Below are 16,683 nucleotides of genomic sequence, written 5' to 3' on the forward strand. Positions count from 1 at the left end.
TAGTAAAGCCAGTGAAGTTCTTTCCACTGACTTTGTGGGATTTGGACTGGGTCCAACCTGATTGGAGATTAATGTTTACTTATAAAAAGTGACAGTGTCTAATAAAACTCGTAATATACAAGCTCCATTTGTCAGTAAATATGTTCTCTCTCTTCCTCACCAAAGTGCCCCCACCAAACAGGAGATATAGCCAGAATGCCACACCTGACACCTTTACAAGCTGTGCAACATCTATGCCAAACAGCAGATACAAAGAAGAGGTTTATGACTCCAGCGTCATGAAACCCAGCAAAATGGAAAACAGAGTACATCCACATCACCATCATCTCATTAAAGAAGAAAACAAGCTTCCTTTCAGCAGAGACCTCCAAGAAAAAATGATTGCTAATGAAAGTTCTTTTTCAAACTCCGTAACTAACTCCTTGTTACCAAAATCAGAATGTTTCCAGTCTAAGGCTATTGGACAATTAAACCACCTCCTGCCAATGCCATCAGTATATGAACAAACAAGGAGAATTTGCATGAAAGAACCAAAATATGGGCATATTAGCCATCATGCTACAAATCTGGATGAACTGGATGATGATGACAGAATGGCAGTAAAGCTTGATCATGACTCTGAAAATGAACATATGATGGATATGAGGCCTACTGGACAGGTTCCTTTTGTACTTCTGAACTATCATCATGTTTTAGCCAAACATGGTACCTTTCAGGCCTCATCATGTACAGCTACAGGACATGTAGCAGAAAATTATGGATACAGTTCTGAAGAAGTAAATACATTTATTTACAAAACTCAAAGCCCATCATCAGCTTCTTCTCCAGAAACCCACAAGGAAACAGCACTCCCGCATTATATTGGAACTTCTGTAATAATAGCCAATGGAAGGTGACAAGAATAGAAATGTTTTTCTTAATTGAAAGCAAACCAAACTGCAATGATTTCCAAAAAGCATGGGAAAACATGGTTCCATTTACTGAGACAGAAGAAGGTCAATGAAGGACAAACTCGTGTTCTTGGCAAGCCATGTGTAACAGTACCTTTAAGGTCAAAAAAATACATCCAGCTTCAGTGCTTTGTTGTTACAGATGAATCTCTGGTGTAGACTCTGCCAGTGAAAAGCCATGTAACAGATCATATTTTTGTTATTTTACAGTGTGCAGCAAAATTCAAGGACAGGAATTATATGCAGAGATTTATACAACTTCGTTTTCTTTTACAAAAAATAAGACTCCAAAATACATTCAAGATTTTTACTATTATGATATTGTGTAAAACAGGAGGTCAACTTTCCATCCATGCTTTAAACAGCCTGACAAATGCATTTCTTTAAAAAAGGGCACTTAATCTCAAATATCAATGACAATTTTATGAACTACACACAATTCACAATCCTGAGAATGGCTTTTTTGTTATTTTGTCTAAAACAAAGTTAGATAGTTCTAGCTTTATTATATATTTTAACATGGATGGAGTCAAGAAGTCACAGCTTATTGCTATGACTGTATCCTTCAACAAGGGGTTGATAAAATGTCAAAACCAAGAGAGAGAAATGTATTAAGAAGTTTTTGCTCCTGTCATGGCACAACAGGAAATCACACTGCAGGGATTAAAGATTAGTCGCAATAAAAATTGTGATAAGAAATAACTTCTTCAAAGTGTGTTCCACTGACTGTACTGGAAGAAGACTCTTCACCTTTTCAAACAAACTAGTCAAAAAACTGTCCTAATCCCAGCACCAGAAATTTCTTCTTCCAAATCATCAAGGAAACTCTGAAACTTCTGAAGCTTTATTCAAAACATACTGACAGTCGATGGAAGTTTGAAAAGGTTCAAGTTTTTTAACATACAGGATTTTCTCAGTGTTGAATCCAAGTGCTGATGCAAAGGCAAGATTCAGGTTTGATTAATTCTTGTCTTTTTTGATGGACAGTTTAGATGCAAGATAACACTGCAGAAAGCAAAGCTGCTTCCATATGTAACTTGAGCTCAACACTTTGTACAGCTCTTATACCTAGTTATAATACACAGTATCCAGCATTTAAGATTATGGGACCATCCCATGTCATTAAGTTTTATTCAGCATTTTCAGTGGAATAGGAAGTGTTTCTTTTTTTTCCCTCTCTCTAGACACTAGGAAATAAGGAGACACGTATTTGCACTTATCTTTTACAGGTAAATGACCCATTGTGATTTCTTAGTCACTTCCCCAAATATTTTAGTACTTGCTAAAGTAACAAATGACTCCCTAGAATAATGTATGTAAACACAAATAATTACAAACCTTGGAATCAAAGGGTATTTTATAAGAAGGCTAGTGTAGATCCAAGTCAGCAATATTTAGTTCTATTTCTTAGCCCCATTCAGGCTAGCTATATTACATTATAAAAGCTTTTTATCTATCCAAGTTAAATTTAAATGTCATCAGACTCATGGTCTGTATGAACATCTCTAAAGACATTACTTACATGGCTTGTGCAATATTGAGAAATACTTTGTCATGGATTGCACCTTGTCAAAGACAAATGTGTTAAAAGATGTAATAAATAGATACATTTCTTAATAAAGCATTTCCTGTATTTTATACACAGCAACAAAATTAAGTCACCTTCTTAAGTCTATATGAATATTTATTATTATAAAAAGTAAACAGAAATGCTTTAAAATATGGTTACAAACAATTTGCAGCATTTTTATTGCCTTCCTATTAAAAGGTTCACAACTCTGAGGACCTTATTTTGAAACTGAGCTGATGCACTGCGCTTGCAAGTTCTCAGTTAAGTGATTTTTTTCATTCACTTAAAGTGCTTTTCCCCTATCCCATATAGGTTCATGATAATGCTCAAGAAAAGTATTCACCAGTAGCTACTAGATTTTAATGCCTTTAATGAAAATATTCAGTGCAAGTGCAATCTATAAGTCTCTAAAGCTAGAGCAGGGTCAGGTTTAATAGTATTTTACAAGTGAATTTTATTATCGTGCTTAACTTAAATATTATGATTAATAGATACAAGTCTGAGTACAACAGCTTTGTTCAAATTACCTGACCTTCCAAATTAGTATCACTAATGTTTGTATCAAGTTTAGTTACTAAAAGAGGATAATTATCCCAAGACTTGTGTGTTAATTTTGTAAAATTGAAAACATGCCCCACAGGAAGATAACTGATATTGTCTGCATCATTAAAAAGAAACCTGATGCACAAGTCTTGCATACTACACTTTGCTATATACCTCATTAGCAATATATGCTGCACACAGAGCCAATCTGGTGTATTTTTTTGAATGGGTCTCATTAGAAAAACATGATTTGAGGAATGCACAAGTTTGGCTTGAGCAAAAAATATGTCACCCATATCTTTCAGTGAAATATCACAAAATATTTCCCAATGTCTACCTTGTTATTCACACTTTCAGGCTTCATTCAATGAATATGAATAATGGAGGTGTTCCATCATTCTCCCACAGATGTTTTACAGTACATGAAATTCAGATACATAGAGATTTCCAGTTAGGAAATAAAGAATCAATTATACATTCACATATGATAATATGGATTAGGTTTCAGAACATGTATTTGTGATTAAAAAACCAAATGTGAAACATTTCCCTTACCCACCGGAGAAAAAAAATGGTGATTGCATATTCACATCTGGAATGTGAATGGAGAATTCTATACAGAAGAACAAGTCCAGACATATTCTTGTAGACAGTTAAACTACAGATGTTGAAAGTGCGCGCACAGTAGTAATTTTTTAACATTAGGAAAAGTTATTCCGTGTAAGTGAACTGTGAACTGGAATGTACGAGGAGAAATAACCTTTCATTTCTTTTCTGTGCCCTGCTCATCTAAGCCAGAGGTACCTTTATCATAAAACTGCAGATTTTTGCATCAAGCCTTATTGGGGTTTCTGGCACAGCAAGAGAACTGTAAAGAGATATAACATGTTTTAATGAAGAGTGAAACTGGAAACTTTATTCACTTACTAGCATTTAAGTGGCAAGTGCATTCAAATTCTTTATTGAATATGGTCTTGTAATTTCCAAATTAAGCACAAAAATATTCACAACAGATTAGTTTGAAAATATATCACACAGGTAAATCCAAGGTTTTTTTATGAAAGAATGGAATATCAGCCAGAATGCTGGTACTTGTTTGACATGCATAAAACATGACAGTGACTCTATTTGTTTCACCCATATTGGTTATTTCTCAAGAATAAACAGCAGATGTCCACCTTCTTCCCTCTCCCCTCCTCCCAGAACATTAGATTTTCCTTTCTTATATGATACAGAAATAAACTATGTTGAGCAAACGTATGTGGAAAAACAAAACACAAACAGCCTATTAATGCTCAGAATTATATATGTATTCCCTGAAAATGTAAAGCATTTTTGCTTATTTATTATGTAAAACAAAAAAACCTGTTAAGATGTTAATAAAATACAGTAGCCAAAGGAGCATTATTTAATTGTTTTTAATACAAAACCAAGGCATCTTTAGGAGGTTAACAGACAGACATACAGTACGAAATTCTCTGAAAAATTATTTTTATTATTGTAAATATAACAATATATTTGACATCATTTACCTACAGAGATTATACTTTTAAACTATAAAATTTCAGGCATTTAATTTGTTTGCTTGCAACTGAACCTATGAATTTATAACAACAGTTTTGTCTTGGAGACCTGAACACCAGGTTTGTTGACTGAAAGTAAATGAAGTATTTATATATAATACAAACTGCACACTCTCAAAAACTATAGGGCAACCATATTCTGTTAGTTGCCATTATCTTTGTCCTCAATCAGAACTTTTCCTGGGGGGAAGAGCACTTTCAGTGTGAGACGTCATTATTTTGGTGTCCAGACAGTTCTATGAATCACTACAACAGCATAAACACATAATATACTTGGATAAATCCAGCTCCCCAGGAAACCAGCTAATACATTTCAACTCTGGTACCCAACCCAACTAAAAGAAGCATCAATACAGCTCAAGCACAAATGATGTAAGCCTTTTTTCCAGGCCAAATATTTCTAAGCCGCAATTTTTCTTGCAGAACTGTATGTGTTCTATTTGCCCAACTAATTTTAAAACATGAAATTTTTCGGACTATTAAAGTTCAGTGGCCAAAGCAAACAAGGGTCCAAAACAAATATTCAAAAATATTTTCTTACTTGAAATATTTGAGCTGCAGCATAAAGATATAATAATTTTTAATCCACTTTTGAAGCACAGCTCTTTAGGTATGTTATACTTTCTGAATAGGTACTTAAAATGCACTATAGTCTTATAAAATATTTTAACAGGAGGAAAGTGCACTGAATGCTTAATTCTAAGTATACAATAACATTTTCAAAACTCTGGAAACCACACCAGATCTGTTTAGATAAAACATCCTCATACTCCCCCAGCTTGCTCAGCATACATTTTGCCATCAATAAATAATCTCTACAGATACGTGTATAGTATGTAATGAGGAGTTTTATAACCAAGTCCCGGAGAAAAATTCAAGTCGTAGAAACCCGGGCACTGTAATAAAATATTTTAAAGCACTTCATCAAGAAAATAGTTTGAGATATGACATCAGCCTCACAATGAAAGAGGTGTTTTACTAATCTAGACATTTTAATAATATTATATATTTTCAGTGCATTACTTCTGGATTTGGGGATGGCTGCCTCTATACCCATGCCCGGAGACATTTCCACACTGCATCTGTCTGTCTTACATAGGGAATTGTTGCAAAAATAGTGTTCATACAAAAATTCTATGACTTTTTGTGCCAAGTTTGGCACAAAAAAAGGACTGAAGACTGGGTTCCCCATATACCTTAAGATGAGTGTGGTATAAGAAAGACCATGGATTTTCTTGACAGTAACAGCTGCTAGTCAGAATGAACTTATTCAGCTGTTCTGTATAAAACAGGAATTTTCTTTGTAAAATTCTTTGGTACTTCTGAAGCAAAAGTCAAATGTTTCATCCAACTCAAGGCTCTTTTTCCTCCCTCAAGACAATAGGTAGTCTTGTACACTCAAGAATAGGCCATTATGCGTAAAGGCAAAAATAGTGTATTCCCACACCATCTACTTGTGCTGTGACAGGTCTACACTTCATTAGTTTTCATTTACCAAAAGGAAACTAAATGATAACTTTTTCCAATGCAGAAGTTTCCACAATAGCAGCAAAACTTAAAATAAAAAATCTGTTTTTCATTAAGAAGCTCTCACATACATTAAAAAAGTAACGACAGCAACTATAAAAGACTGGCATTTTATATAAAGTAATATATCTGCCTGCTGTACAGAACCTTGCCATTGCAACTAAGTTAGACAGACATTTGGTTCTTCCCTTAATGAATAGCATTTTATAGTTTTTTCCATTGGCTTTTTATCTGTCCTGGCACAGGGTGAACATGTTTTAAGAAGAGTAATTCAAATTAAAGCCTGCCATATGGTCCAGTCCTTCAAAACAATCCATGTGGGCAGACCCATAGTGAGTTCCAGTAAAGACACCAATGTTTTTGTAGGCTTACAGGTCTGTACAAAAGTATTACAGCCTGAGCTACACGTTTCACACCTAAAAATGAATGAAAATCTTCCCAAAGTTTTGGAGTGACAGGACCCAGAGTCTTGGCTTTCTTTTATGAAATATACCAGGCGCAGGCACCAAATTCTGCTCTAGAGCCAACCTTCCCTGAAGTTTACATGTACTTGAGTCCGGAGGCTTTTCAAGTCAGGGCTTATCTTGATTACAAAATTTATCAGGAAATTTTTCACAGTAAAATTTTCACAAGGGCTATTCAAGCTAATTAAGTCACTCTAGTATGGGCCAGATCAAACAGAAGTGGCTACTCAAAATCAACTCTGTTCAGAAAAAATAATAATCAGTAGTCTGATATGGCTCTACCTACGCTAACTCTGCTTTACAGAGAGGCTGGCCGGCTGTGCCCTAACTGTGGTAGTCAGGTTTTATATTAAGAACTGTAACACAAACAGCAGCTTCCTGGAACTAATCCAGGCATACAAGAATCAGATTGGGAATGTGCTGCTCTGTATTAAGGGGAAGTTTTCATGATGAAATCAGACAGACTAAGAAAAGCTAAAAGCTATGTTGAGTTTTCTTTTCACTAGCGATAGAAGGTAAAGCTAGCAAGGAAAAAGAAGCAGTGTTGAAATTCTTTCATCTGCACCTGGCAGGTAGTAACATGTACAGACTGAAAGAAAGATAAAGAAGGGAGACCAGGGCCCTATCTGGACATGGAAGCTGTGAATGCATGGGCAGACTTGTTCTTTGTTTTCAAGATGTTACTAAATCGGACAGATTTGAGTTTTAAACAGCCCCAGCAATATATGTTAATACATATTTACCAAATTAGCAGCCAAACGTTCCTGTTCCAAATGTCACTTTAAAACCCAGCTATATTCTTCCATCACCAATACGCAGTGGGAAGAAAAAAGTTAGACCTTACTGATCACATATACTATATTCAATTAGTCATTCAAGCTCTGCTTAGATTCTTACTATTATTTCTTTCACAGTTTGAGTGTATAGTCCTGTATGATGCAAGAACTGTTCCATTTGGGAAACCAAAAAAGTGAGAGACAGACTATGATATGGAGCTCAAAATCCTTACTTTAAGTATAATGAGGACAACTTAATCTCCAGCAATTTATTGCCAAATAATCCAAACTTCAATATGTAAGGATTACCCTAATCTACCATTACAGGCCAGCTTCTTTCCTTTCCTTAAAACTGCTTGGATTTGTAATTGAGACAATCTACTAACATTTTCTGATTATTTGTCAAGTGAACTTTAACCCACAAAAATCCATTTCTGGCTAGAAGACAGGAGCACATTTGTGGGAGCCTAAGTGGTTGTGCTCTGCTTCTTAGGGAAAGGGTATGTAGCTAACAAATGGGCAACCCACACTAGGAAACAATGCTGACCACTGACCAGTTCACATTTAATGTGTACAGACTAGGTTTGAGGTCATTCCTCCAGAAAGCAGCCTTTACATATGAACTTGAAATAATATGAACCTAAAATGGCCAGGATTTCAGGTAGCCAGTTGCAAATAAAGAACACTTCTCTGTTTTTTTTCACTATTGCTTATGTAGGTGACCTGAGAAGCAGGGCTCTGTCTCTTATTTTAACATCTGGATAGAGTTTGTTGTTTTATAGATCAAGTTAAATATATCAAACCTTGACAATCATTCTTAGACTAGGGATTTTATGGCAAAAGAGACAGGGGATAATAGTGATTCAGTAGTCTCCTCTGGACTGGACAACTATGGCAGAGGATAAAATGCTCTTAAAAGTCCATGGCTTAAGGAGGAACAGGGTGATTTATTTCTATCCTGTTAACCATCTTAGGATATAAAAAGCAGAATACACCTCAATTCTGGGAACTTTACACAAATTCAGTTCATAGGCACTGATGGTAAAGAAGCCCCAACACAAGGCAGACATAAGAGAGGTGCAAAAGGTCTACCACTATTGCAAGGCAGAATTATAAGATGAAGGAAGGATTCACAGGCCCATGTGAAGAAAACCAGATTGAAAAGTGTCTTACTGGTTTCTACAGGTGAATTTTAATCTACCTACAGAGTGATGCCTTAAGCTCAGAACAGTAACATTCCTACCATTTGCCCTTAGGATGTGTGTGGTGAATTCTTTCAGGTGTGTCCTCCACAGCTGATAAAGGAAGCAGAACTCACTTCTTTAAAAATACATAGAAAGTCATTTAAATATTTTAACTGCTGATACCCAAAGCACAACCATGAAAGAAACTTCATTATGTAAAGTGTTGATTAAAAACACACAGGAATTTTAGATTGTAAGTCTACTGCACAAGAGTGAAACAGTAAAACTTGATCCTTTTCAACTATGTCCCTATTTTCAATGATAACAACAAACAGTAACTTTTAAGTTGAGGCAAGTGAAAGAATAAGGATTTTCGGCAAAGAGATTCCACTAACTTTTGTATCAGCTTCTAAGTAAGATGTCCAAGCTAAGGAAGAAGAAACCAAGTTTTAAGGGAAAGAGCCATTTTATGCCAACTCCTAGCTCCCTCTCACCCCTATTTTTTTTTAAGTATACAACATGAAAAATGCTAACCGTTCCTCTGGGCCACTGGCTAGACAACCCAGCAGAAATAAAACAGCAATGTAAAAGCAACCATCAGCCTATGAGCATAGTGCTTCTATACTTAAGCTCTAAATCATAACCAGCTTGATACAGTGTCTGCAGTAAAGTTTAACTGGTAGACCCTGAATATTAAACAGTCTTCTCAAAGCAGCCATTTTTACCAAACTTGATGGCTATTGCTGCTTTGGGATTATAAGGTTTTTCAGCATGTCAAAAGAGTTACCATCAGGATGCACAGACTCTACACCTTTGCCTTCCTCATGAACTTGAAGGAATCCACAATCATCAATACCAACAATCCATGCTATTGGGCCCTCGTCGCTCTGGAGACGGACTTGTTTACCACTGCAAAAGAATTTAAATTGAGCAGGTTATAACAATGAAAAACAATTCAATGGGGATGACTACATCTCTGTGATTAGGCTAAACAGTAAAGGAGGGACCCTAAAGTCTCTACTACTAAAGAGAGTGTTATTCTTCACTTATCTGGCTCTTCAGAGAAATGTTCTTTATGTTTAATCTTCTCCTTACACGTCTCTGTGGAAAGCCTGGCCATCTATTTTTCCATCTCATGTGTAATATTCATTAATACAGCAGAATTCCAACTTAAGCAAAGCAAAGAGCTATCAAAACCAAAACATTCTGGTTTTAGAAATGATGCATGCAAGATGCCTCACAATGTAATTAATTTCATTTAATTTATCCCATTCTAGCACAAATATTCATATAATTTTACCAGATAAAACATAAGGCAGTCCATACTTCTTTAAAGGTACTCCACTAGAACATTCACAATGAAAGGCAGATAACTGAGTTTTTCCTAATTCTCTTAAAAGGGAATTAAAGAAGAGATGAACAAAAAATAAAGCTGTGCTTACCTGTGTACCCAATATTTATAGTAAAGGGGAAGAACTCCATTAGGCCCTTTCTCCTGAAAAGTATCTATCAGTCTTTCAAGCACAGTTACAGATTTTGCAATCAGATAGTCTGTAGTTAAGCACTTGAGCTTTGTGCCATATTTTTTATTGTGCTCTTTGATGAGATCATTGATGCAAATAGTAGGGTTGTTATTATTCACATTAAATCCAAAACCTGAGGAAGAAAAGAAAAAAAAGAAAGAACAGCATAGTACAGGAAACCCAAATTCTTCTCTTTCCAAGTAATGAAGCAACCAATTTCTTACCATAAAAATAAATATGCCTGTCCTTCCATGGCCATTTGGTGGGAAATCTTTGTAAAAGTTGTATCCACTAATGTATCAATTTTCTTCATTCTCTTGTATTCCCAAATCCATCCCCTTTCCTGCCTAACTTATATTTCAGTATCTTGCCTTAAATTCCTTTCTGCTGATAGACGCCAGTTCAAACAGCTCCAATATAGCCCCCATTCTAACAAACTCATAATGAAGACTAAACTAAATATTAGTATCAAGAAAGATACTAACTTGGTCGTACAGCCATTGAAGTAGAAAATTTCTTCAATTGTTTTATGTTGATAGATAACTACCAAAATATCTGAGAGCAGATGATAAACTATACTCTGAGACTGAATTTTATCTAGCAGCCTAAAACGTGACTAAGAATCTCTTCTATTTACTAAAGTTAACTGATTTCACGTTCTGAAAACCAAGCCTTTTTCTTAAGCTCACAAGTCAGCAATTGGTTTGCTGGGAAAAGTCCAGAAGAATCTAACTGTCAGGATTAGACTCCAGCTCGTTTAATCTATCTTGCCATAGTATCCTTTAGAAGCTTAAAGTTCCTCAATGAGGTTACTCCAGCTAGGATAATGTTGGCAAAAAGCCATTCTTGTTTAAATATGGCTCTTGGGGCCTTTTTTGCAGCCTGCTGAAGCAGGCTTTGAGGGATGTAAAGAAATATCTTGAATTACCTGTTTATTTTTCCCTCCCCTAATAACATGGACTTTCCTTTCTTTATGCAGTTTGAAAGCAGAATCAGACTTGTCACTCAGGTTTAGGGATAAGATAGGAAGCTCCAGATCATGTTATTTTACAACCTTGATACTAACGAGACTTTTAAAATGTGTAATTAATTCACCCTGAACTACCTTAAGAAAGGAGGTTCTCTACAATAATGAAGATGCTTTAAAAATGCTGAGTATGCACATGAAAGGGAGAACTATATAGACGACAGTGTTATCTACTCCAAATATATCCGAACCACTGAAAGAAGGGAGGGAAAAGGAATATTATACAAGATGACAAGGAAATCGAGATGGAAAAACTTAACACACTGTGCAAAACAGATATAGCCCACAGACCACCATTTCCATTCAAACTTGATAGATGTGAATATTATAATTTAGGTCCAGATTCAAAAACAGAGGCTTCGGCACAATGATGCTCACTGTCAACTACATCTGCCTGGCTCCCGTGGTAGAATTCACAAGTGAGATGGTTAAGTTCCCTACAGAGTAAATGGGAAAAAAAATGTGCCTAAGAGTGGGATTCACCATAGCCAACATACTAACGTGCTGACCAGGGAGATGCCTAAGCTAATAAAGAAGAAATTTTGAACAGGGAGTATTGTCCAAAAGCCTGCCTCTTATCCAAGCTTAGTTGCCACCTTCAGCCCTGAGTTAGATGACTGAGTTAGATACAAGACTGCAATTTATAGCCCAACCCCCATCCTGAACTTTGGCATTTAGGTTGTCTGTATGGGTAAGGACAACAGCCTCATTCTTCTCTTTAAAATATGAACATGGATGAAGGAGGAGGCACGGATGGTGGTGATGGTGTGTGCTTTTCCTATAACAGTTTAGTTGCCAGAGTACCTATTAGGAAGTGGAAGATCTAGTTCAGCGGTTCCTAATCTGTGGTATGGGTACCACCAGTAGTATGCAAACAACCTGTTAGTGGTACAGGTTAACAGATTTATTCTAATTACTTTATATGACAAACATTTGCTGGTGGTACTTAAAGTTGAACTGAAAAATTTGATGGTACTTAAGGTTGTATCATTTTAAATTAGTAGTGCACAATCTGTCAGAGTTTGGGAACCACTGATATAGTTCAATGCTCTCCTCAGCATGAGCGAGTACAAACCCATATGTTACCTCCACTTTAACAATGGGTTCCAGGGTAGACTAGACTAGGACAAGGGCACTCTCAACCTCCCCTGCTGAAGCTGGATCGCTATGTTAAAAAGAACAAAAGGTTCATATGTCAGAGAAAAAATGAGCATGAGGGAGCCTGACTATAACCAGGGAAAGGTGACCCCTCCTGGGAGAAGGGAGCTTTCAGTTCTAGTAACTATCCTTGCATTGTTCATACATTTTATAAAATGGCTCTAATGTAAATTGCTCAGGCAATACCATGAACAGAAGATCAAACTGAAGCCTTAGAAATCTTTACACACGGACACATGACTTTGCTTTGGATGCCTGATTAAGACAGCTGGCTAAAAGGGCCTTTCTGGCTGTTTTTGCTTCAGAAATGGACACTTTGTGGGTGATCAGCAGGGATCTGGGTATTCTGTTCCCCATGGAAAAGTGCATATCTTCCCTTTTAAAGATGAAAAACCTGTATTTTCCCTTTGAAGTGGGAAACACCGGGTTTCCCCTTGCATGCTGCCAGAGTTCTGCCCTGGAAAGAGTTGCTTGGGGCTGGGGGGAGTGGGAGCGAGCACAATCAGAGGCAGGGGGTGCCACATGCATGTACACATGCACACACATGTGGATGGCAATACAGCCAGGCAGGGTGGTGGGAGTAGCCCTGACAGCTGGATGCAGGTAAGTCTAGGGGGCAGGGAGGAGGTGGAGGGCCAGGGCTTGGGAACTGTTCCATTAGGGCCAGGGGCTGAGCTCTGGTGAGCCAGAATTAGCTCAGCAACATCGGAGGGCCCCCCAGTGGCACAGGAGTGGTCCAGGCATGCCGGAGCATGGTGCAGGGCCCCAATGGACTGGGGCTGGTCCCAGCCATCAGGGGCCAAACTCTGATGAGCCCAAACTGGTCCTGTAGCATTGGGCGGGGCGGAGGAGAGGAAGGATGGCATAGGGGCGGTCCAGGTACATGCACTGGTGATGTGTTGGGGAGGTAAGGGGTACATACTCCTCCCCCCCACAGATTTCTGCACTGATAGTGGGGCATGGGGCTGCAGCTTGGCTGGACTGGCAGGGTTTGCCTCCATGGCCCAGCAGGCAGGACCCAGCTCGGGAGGGCAGAAAGGGGCATGGAGACTCAGTGCTGCCGCCACTGCCAGGAGCCACATGCCAGCTGCATTGCTATGGCTGCCAAAGTGAGGTGCTCCCTGCCTGCCCAGCAGCAGTGGAGGGGGAGGGGGGGGCTGGCGGCACAGGGCAGTCCTGGCATGCCAGAGCTTGGCATGCTGCCCCGATGGCATAGGCCATTTTGGGCCATCAGGGGCCAAGTTCTGACAAGTCTGAACCAGCCCTACACAAATCGAGGAAGGGGCCATGCTCCAGAAAGTCCCACATACTCCTTTCCCCTCCCCTCTGGCCCCACACACTTACCCCCCACCCCACACAATGGGGGGCTGGGGCCTGGGGTGGAGGAGCAGCTGGGGGCCCCCTACCTCCCCCACGGCCGAGGGAGGTAGAGGGCTTGGTTTCCCCCACAGCTTACTGTCTCATCCTCTGCCCCATCCAAGCTGAGGTAGGTCCCTGCCCTGAACTGCTGTGACACTGCTCACCCACCGCACTTACCTCACTGCCCTGGGTGGTTACCCTTGCTGCTCACCCATAAGGCCTGCTCTGTCTGCAGATCATGCTGGCAGAGCTGGCGGTGGCAGGACAGGGGGCTGCAGGTATGCTGGCAGGGCTAGGGGAGCTCTGATTTTCCATGATAAAAAACCCAAAATCAAATGCCAAAATACATAGATTTCATAGACATTAGGGCTGGAAGGGACCTCGGGAGATCATCGAGTCCAGCCCCCTGCCCAAAGGGCAGGAAGTCAGCTGGGGTCATAGGATCCCAGCAAGAGAAGCATCCAATTTACTCTTGAAGGTGTTCAATGTAGGTGCTTGAACCACCTCCGCTGGCAGACTGTTCCAGACCTTGGGGGCTCGGACAGTAAAGAAATTCTTCCTTATGTCCAGCCTGAAACGGTCTTGCAGGAGTTTGTGACCGTTCGACCTCGTCATCCCTTGGGGCGCTCTGGTGAACAGACGTTCCCCCAGATCCTGGTGGTCACCCCTGATAAACTCATAGGTGGCCATCAGATCACCCCTGAGCCTGCGCTTTTCCAGGGTAAAGAGTCCCATGGCTCTCAGCCTGTCATCGTAAGATCTGTTTTGCTGACCTTTGATCATGCGCGTGGCTCTCCTCTGGACTCTCTCAAGCTTCTCCACATCCTTTTTGAATTGTGGAGCCCAAAACTGGATGCAGTACTCCAGCTGCGGCCTCACCAAGGCCGAGTACAAGGGGAGAATGACGTCCCGGGATTTGCTCAAGAAGCATCTATGGATGCACGCCAGCATTTTGGTCACTTTACTAGCCGCAGCATCGCATTGCAGGCTCATGTTCATCTTGTGGTCAGTGATGACCCCTAAGTCTCTTTCTTCTGTAGTGCTAACCAACGTAGCACTACCGAGCCTATAAGGGTGCTGCAGGTTTTTCCTCCCAAGGTGGAGAACCTTGCATTTTTCGGTGTTAAACACCATCAGGTTCTCGTCTGCCCATTTGCTGAGCTTGTCCAGGTCAGCCTGGATCACCCGCCTATCTTCTGGCGTGGATGCTTTGCCCCAAAGTTTGGTGTCATCGGCGAACTTGGCCAGTCCACTCCTAACTCCAATGTCCACATCATTAATGAAGATGTTGAACAGTATGGGTCCCAGGACAGAGCCTTGAGGGACCCCACTGGTTACAGGGCACCATGATGAGTGACTGCCATCAATCACAACCCTCTGGGTCCGACCATGAAGCCAATTTCCCAGCCAGAGGATCGTGGTGGAGCCAAGGCCACAACTGGTCAGTTTGGCCAAGAGGTGATCATGGGATACCAGATCAAAAGCTTTTTTGAAGTCAAGATATATGACATCAATCTCTTCTCCCTTGTCCAGGTGATAGGTCACCTGGTCATAGAAGGAAATGAGATTGGTCAAACAAGACCTACCCGCAACAAACCCGTGCTGGCTGTCCCTTAGAATGTTAGCCTGGGCCAGTCCCTCAAGGATGGCCTCCTTAATAAACTTTTCTAAGATCTTCCCCAGGATAGAAGTCAGGCTAATGGGCCTGTAGTTAGCCGGATCCACTCTCCTCCCTTTCTTGAAGATCGGCACCACATTGGCCTTCTTCCAGTCTTCAGGCACTACACCAGAGCGCCAGGAGTTTTCAAAGATCCGTGCTAGGGGCTGGGCTACGACGCTCGCCAGCTCCTTGAGTACCCTGGGGTGCAGGTTGTCAGGGCCGGCTGACTTGAAGGTATCCAGCTTCTCAAGGTGTTCCTTCACGAGGTCAGCATTGATGGAGGGTAGGGGATCCCACTCACCCAGACTTCCCTGTCCCATAGCAGGCATGGGCATCCCATGGGACTGATGAAAGACTGACGCAAAGTACCTATTTAATAGGTTGGCTTTTTCCTGGGCGTCAGTTGCCAGTTGCCCCATCTGGTTTAGCAGGGGTCCAACATTGCCCTTGCTTTTCCTCCGGCTCCCCACATACCTGAAAAAGGACTTTTTGTTGTCCTTGATGCCTGAAGCTAGTTGGAGTTCAGTTGCAGCCTTGGCTTTCCTGGTTTGGTCCCTGCAGGACCGGACCAGCGCGGAGTAATCCTCTTTGGAGGTGAATCCCGTCCTCCATCCTTTGTAGGCTTTCCTTTTTAGCCACAGTAGGTCCGCTAGGTCTCTGGAGAGCCAGGGGGGCTGCTGTGCCTTCTTGCTGCCTTTTCTCCGTGTTGGAATAGATTTGGCTTGTGCACTGAGGATCGCTTCCTTGAGAAGCAACCACTCTTCTTGAACTCCCATCTCCCTGGGGGCATGGTCCCTGAGGGCCTGACCGACTAGCCTCTTGAGCTTGTCAAAGTTGGCTTTTCTGAAGTCAAGGACTTCTGTGTTGCTGACTGACTTGCCAGCTTTACGGCAGATGGTGAAGGTGATCAGCTCGTGGTCGCTGTCACCCAACTTCCCATCAATCGCTAGGTTGCCGATTAGATATTTAGAATGTATTGTATTATAATGTTTGGAGGCACTGGTAGGCTTCCAAACTGCTTTAAGATTTTAAATACATCAGTAAAACACTGTTCAACTGATACCTACATATATAGTGGCATTTCATTTTAATCGCAGAAAAACACACATTTTGGGTTTTTTAAACAGAGAATTTTGGATTTTTTAACAGAGAAAACCAGGATCCCTTGTGACCAGGGCACACAGGATCTTTAGATGTCTTTGTATCTACAGGTATTCATTATTACCCTCCAGTCACTGAACGCTTTTCTCTGGAACCAGATAACTTGGTTTATAAAGAGAAGCCACGTTTGTAGAAAATGATGGCTGCTTTTAGCATGGCAAGTAATATTTCCCTGTTGTAGCCATCTGATATCACTAC

General features: G+C 40.3%; 2 protein-coding genes across 3 annotated transcripts in view; one reads left to right on the forward strand and one right to left on the reverse strand.

Moving 5' to 3' along the window:
• SIM2 (SIM bHLH transcription factor 2) overlaps positions 1-4,462 on the forward strand; it is a 67,374-nt gene extending 62,912 nt beyond the window's left edge. The window contains exon 11 of the mRNA XM_090060532.1: positions 166-4,462. Within this exon, the coding sequence (XP_089916658.1) occupies positions 166-896 (731 nt within the window). The 3' untranslated portion in view covers positions 897-4,462. The remainder of the gene's footprint in view (positions 1-165) is intronic.
• A 115-nt stretch (positions 4,463-4,577) lies between these two features.
• Positions 4,578-16,683, reverse strand: part of HLCS (holocarboxylase synthetase) — a 195,795-nt gene continuing 183,689 nt past the window's right edge. For both annotated transcript variants that reach the window (XM_090060519.1, XM_090060511.1), the window contains exons 10-11: positions 10,040-10,253; positions 4,578-9,506 (exon numbers count right to left, since the gene is read on the reverse strand). In XM_090060519.1, the coding sequence (XP_089916645.1) occupies positions 9,335-9,506; positions 10,040-10,253 (386 nt within the window). In that variant the 3' untranslated portion in view covers positions 4,578-9,334. The remainder of the gene's footprint in view (positions 9,507-10,039; positions 10,254-16,683) is intronic.

Source organism: Crocodylus siamensis, chromosome 1 (genome assembly GCF_052110815.1).
Source record: "Crocodylus siamensis isolate JL-2025a chromosome 1, ASM5211081v1, whole genome shotgun sequence".
NCBI classification, from domain to species: Eukaryota; Metazoa; Chordata; order Crocodylia; family Crocodylidae; genus Crocodylus; species Crocodylus siamensis.